At 38.4% G+C, this 4724-nt stretch overlaps 2 protein-coding genes across 2 annotated transcripts; both read left to right on the plus strand.

The window, feature by feature from the left end:
- Window positions 1-538: 538 nt before the first annotated feature.
- Window positions 539-1519, plus strand: LOC113279216. Its single transcript, XM_026527915.1, has one exon. The coding sequence runs from the start codon at window positions 539-541 to the stop codon at window positions 1517-1519; it is 981 nt and encodes a 326-aa protein (XP_026383700.1).
- Window positions 1520-1807: 288 nt separating this feature from the next.
- On the plus strand, window positions 1808-4070 carry LOC113279217. Its single transcript, XM_026527916.1, has 5 exons — window positions 1808-2168; window positions 2606-2849; window positions 2937-3224; window positions 3306-3385; window positions 3493-4070. Exons 1-5 carry the CDS (start codon window positions 1808-1810, stop codon window positions 4068-4070), a joined length of 1551 nt encoding a protein of 516 aa, XP_026383701.1.
- The last annotated feature ends 654 nt before the right edge of the window (window positions 4071-4724 follow it).

Below are 4724 nucleotides of genomic sequence, written 5' to 3' on the forward strand. Positions count from 1 at the left end.
AAATTAGTTTTTCGTTTAATATGTCTGAAAGTTGGGAGGTAGATAAACAACTTAATATTTTGATAGAAAAACGGTTGAGACATTACTACATCATATCTTTCACCTCCATTTATTTCACATCTCACCCACTTCTTGGTATATCCCAGCAGCCGCCATCGATTTCACCAGAAAATTCATCAGATTCAATTTGAGATTCAGTTGCAGGAAACTTCATCAACAAAATTGATTCAACCGATTCTTCCGTGACTCGTCGATTTCATTAAAGATTTAAGCTTAATCGAGTTATCACAGAAGGATTGAGTTTGATTAAGATTTCTGAATTTATCGATTCTCTTGGGTTATCTTCAGCTAATTATTAAGGTATTTCTTTTATTGTTTTCTTAATCGACATTTTTTCAACATCCGGGGTTTATTAGTTTTAGAAATTGATGTTGTTGTGAGTTGTATTCTATTGTTGTGTGTTGATAAATCTGTGGCATTTTTAGGTTTAGTTGATAAACTTAGGTTACTAAGACATAGTACTTTACTTATTTGTAGGATGTCAAATTTTGTGCATAAATCTTGGATGCGTATAACAGACAATTATAGCCCAGAATACAAAGAAGGGGTTAGAAAATTCATTGATTTTGCAATGGCAAATGGTACTTGTGCAAAAACGTGTGATTGCCCTTGTAGGAAGCGTGGAAATAGACATCGACGTGGATTCTCGACTGTTAAGACCCATCTATATGAGCATTGTGTCGACAAGACATACACCACCTGGAGCTTACATGGTGATAGAAATGATGGTGCTTCAACAAGTCGTTCTAAGGGGAAGGCCGTAGTCGAAGAAACGCCTGATAAGCAATCATATTGTTTGAATTTGAATGATTTTATTGACTCTTCCTTTGGTATTCATCATGACCATGGAACACAAATTGGAGAATCACCCTTAGAAGATCCAGATGTCGAGAAGTGTTATAATAGTTACAAATCGTTAGCGGCAGAGAAGTTATACCCTTCATGTGAAGACAATCTCACAATCCTCTTTGCTATGGTAGAACTGCACAATGTGAAGAAAACTTATAAAATTTCGGGTAACTGTGTCAACAGTTTGTTGGATTTGTTAAGAGAGTGGCTTCCGAAAACTAACAAGTTGCCCAAAAACTATGATGTTATGAGGTCAATGCTTAAGGATCTGGGGATGAAAGCGAAGGATATTCATTCTTGTGAGAATCATTGTATTCTGCATTACGAGGAGAATGGGGATTTAATAGAGTGTTCGGTATGCAAAACTCCGAGGTTTAAGTTGAAAGCTACTAAAGATGGTCCTGTGGTGACAAATAAACCTTGCAAAGTGTTGAGATACTTTCCTGTAGACGAAAAACTAAAGAAAATGTATTCTCTACCTTGGATATCAGATGCAATGTTGTGGCACGATCGAGCGCAAGTTTCATCTGAATATATGCGTCATCCAATCGATTCATCTCAGTGGGCACAAACAAAACTGAAGTTTCCGTTGTTTTCCGTGAAAGGATGAAATGTTTGGCTTGGAATATCAATAGATGGGTTTAATCCACATGGTGTACAGACTTTGAGTTGGAGTTGTTGGCCTGTGATCCTTGTGGTTTATAATCTTCCGCATTCTATGTGTATGAAGTATGAATTCCAAATGACGACTCTGTTGATACCTGGGCGTAAGTCACCGGGTCAAGACATTGATGTTTTTTTGCGGCCGCTGGTCAACACGCTAAAAAAACTTTGGCATCAAGGTGTACAAGATTTTGACTCTTTGAAAAGGGAGTAGTTTCCTCTGAAAGCAACTCTGATGTTTGGCATTCATGACTTGCCTGCTCAAGGTGTTTTAAGTGGATGTACCACTCATGGCTACTGTGCGTGTGTTTGCTGCGTAGACGAAACTCGAAGTACTTATCTAGGTTACGGCAACAAGATTGTGTACACTAAATATCGTATATTCCTTAAGTCAAGGCACCCATTTAGGGATGGGACTCTTTTGGTATTAGAGACACAAGAGCATAAAAGTGCACCGCTGAGACTAACAGGAGCGCAGTCGCTTGAGAAGTTGGCCGATGTTCGTTACGAACCTGGTAAGTTAGTTGTCCGCAGGACATGTAAACGAAAGAGATATCAGTCTGATGAAGAGGAAGGTGATTCTGAGCTTGTCACAGGTGCTTTCTTCAACAAGTGTATTCTTTGGAACTTGAGTCATATTGTGCCTTGACTATACGGCATTGTGTCGACGTGATGCACACGGAAAAGAATGTCATGGAACACATTATCTACAGTATCTTTGATAAGGATAATAAGGCTATTGTTGCATAGAATAATCGTGACAAATTGAAGAAGAACAAACTAAACTGTGGAGTGCGGAAAGAGAAGAAAACAAAGAAAGGAGTAGAGAAGGTTTCGCTGTTTGTTTTCAGCCAAAAAGAGAAAACCGATTTTTGTCAGATTCTTAAAGATCTAAAAGTTCCCACAAGCTTTTCTTCGAATATAAGTAACAATGTATATATGGAGCAATTGAACTTGAGCATCTTGAAGTCACATGACTACCATGTGATTATGGGGTACTTATTACCTGTTCTGCTTCAACATGCCTTTCCAGGAGAGAAAGACTTGCGTAATGCGCTTCAACAAGTCAGTTTGTATTTTAGAATTTTGTGCTCAAAGGTGGTTAGCAGAGAGTATCTGAACCAGGCTAAGTGGATGATCGCAGGGGAAATGTGTGTGCTCGAAAAGTATTTCCCGACTGGACTTTTTGATATAAGCGTGCACAACATGGTTCATTTGGCTGATGAGGCCTTAGTTTGTGGACCTGTTAGGTATCGATGGATGTACCCATTCAAAAGGTGAATTGTTATTTTACCATTTGTCCTTAATTTTTATTTATTTTTGTTGTTTTTTGTGCTGAACTTTACGCGTACATACTGAATCAGCGCAATGAAGGAGTGCAAAAACACCATAAATAACATCATATACATTGAAGGGTCAATTACGAAGTCGACTGAAATGGATGACTGTGTTAGATTTGCCATGGAGCACATGAAAAATGCTGATCAAGAAGGTCACAAAGCAAATTTGGAGACCTTCTTAAAGGATGAACATGAATTCAGCGATGTGGGTTCTCTGCTTGATGAAAAGCCGGTTCAGGTGAGCACTATTCAGTGTATGCAGATACGTCGGTGGGTAATTTTTAATCCAGAAGGTCTCGATGTTTATTACAGGCATTTGTTGGCCGTGTTTTGTTTGTATGTGGACAATGGGTTATTATATTTAGATTTTAATACTATGTATGCTAAATATAGGTATTATTGCGAGAACTGTGAAGCTGATGGGGTTGCAATGGAGGAAGTCGACATGCAAACCAAGTTCCTTAGTTGGCAAGGTTTGTATTGGCGCTCCTGTTTGTTAGCGTAATAATGATGCAGTATGCTGATGTGTTGATTTTATTTTCGCTTTCATAGCTTAGATCAAAAGACAAAATGGATACAGATTTGTGGCGTTACGTTAGAGGTCCAGTGTCTCAGAAAGAGTACAAAAGATACTGTGTGAATGGATTTAGTTTTTGTTCCCAAGCAAACCAGGAAAAAGCTAAGACCCAGGACAGTGGTGTCACCGTGGTTGCATCAACCACTTTTAGGAGCTCGAAAAGGGACAAAAGACCTGTTACTAACCTAACCCGGTGGTATGGGGTGATCAGACAAATCCTGGAGTTGAACTATGGTACATTTAAAGAAACTGTCTTCTTCTGTGATTGGGTGAAGGTAAATAATGGAATAAAGATCTGTCAGGATTCAGATTTTCCTTTGGTCAATCTTTCAATATTGAAAAGTCATACCAACATTTCGGACGAGCCCGTGATTCTCGCTGAAGAGGCTACCCAAGTTTTCTACTCTAGAGACGTGAAACATCCAGATTGGTGGGTTGTTATTCATAGGCCGAGAGGAATGAATGCAGATGTGGACAAAGCAGAGATACCAGGTCGCGACAGTTTTCAAGATATTTTAGCAGAGGAACCACATCTACGTAAATTGATGGAGAAAAAGCGTGTCTCTAGAACAAAGAAATGAAATCTCCAATATATGTGTGATCAATAAGTTTCCTTTATAATGCTGGTCTTGAATATATGCAGATTCCAATTGCAAGATACTTTGCATTTGTTCAGATTAATGCTGGTCTTGAATAAAAATTTGTATTTTTTCACCCCCACAATTTTTACACATATTTGCTTACAAATCCCTGTGTAAGTTACTTTATTATTTCTGTTATAGAATAGCTCGGTCGACCTCGCATGCGTTGCTATCTCAAGCATGTTTGTCAATGTTAGTGATCAAAACTATGAGTCTTGATTTCTAGCCTACATAGCCAAGTCTCGGACTAGGATAGAAAAGTGTAGTTGAGCTCAAGGACTTCATGGCGATTCATCATACAACGACGAAGATCTATACAAGGAACCGTGGAACTTCATCAACAAAAAGGTATGTGGAGACTTGAACTTATCTATCACTCAAAAGTCTATCTATTCTATCTCCTACTTCTTATGAGACAAAAGTCGTATGCTATATAGACTAGATCATACACATTTGACATTTCGAGCTGAAGATATTACCATTAAGTACAAGTTCAAAAGAACTCTCCCCCATTTGATGTCATTCCCGAGAGAACAACAAGAGCGACCTTAATTTCGAAAGAAAAGAAGGATTTTTTATTGGACACCAAAAACC

Source organism: Papaver somniferum, chromosome 5, assembly GCF_003573695.1.
Source record: "Papaver somniferum cultivar HN1 chromosome 5, ASM357369v1, whole genome shotgun sequence".
Lineage (NCBI taxonomy): Eukaryota > Viridiplantae > Streptophyta > Magnoliopsida > Ranunculales > Papaveraceae > Papaver > Papaver somniferum.

Bases quoted from the DNA above. Each gene is read 5' to 3' on its own strand.
- LOC113279216 (XM_026527915.1), top strand. From the start codon at position 539: ATGTCAAATTTTGTGCATAAATCTTGGATGCGTATAACAGACAATTAT.
- LOC113279217 (XM_026527916.1), top strand. From the start codon at position 1,808: ATGTTTGGCATTCATGACTTGCCTGCTCAAGGTGTTTTAAGTGGATGT. The intron at 2,169-2,605 runs GTGCTTTCTTCA...ATGCCTTTCCAG, and splicing joins TGATTCTGAGCTTGTCACAG to GAGAGAAAGACTTGCGTAAT. The intron at 3,386-3,492 runs GTTTGTATTGGC...AAATGGATACAG, and splicing joins CAAGTTCCTTAGTTGGCAAG to ATTTGTGGCGTTACGTTAGA.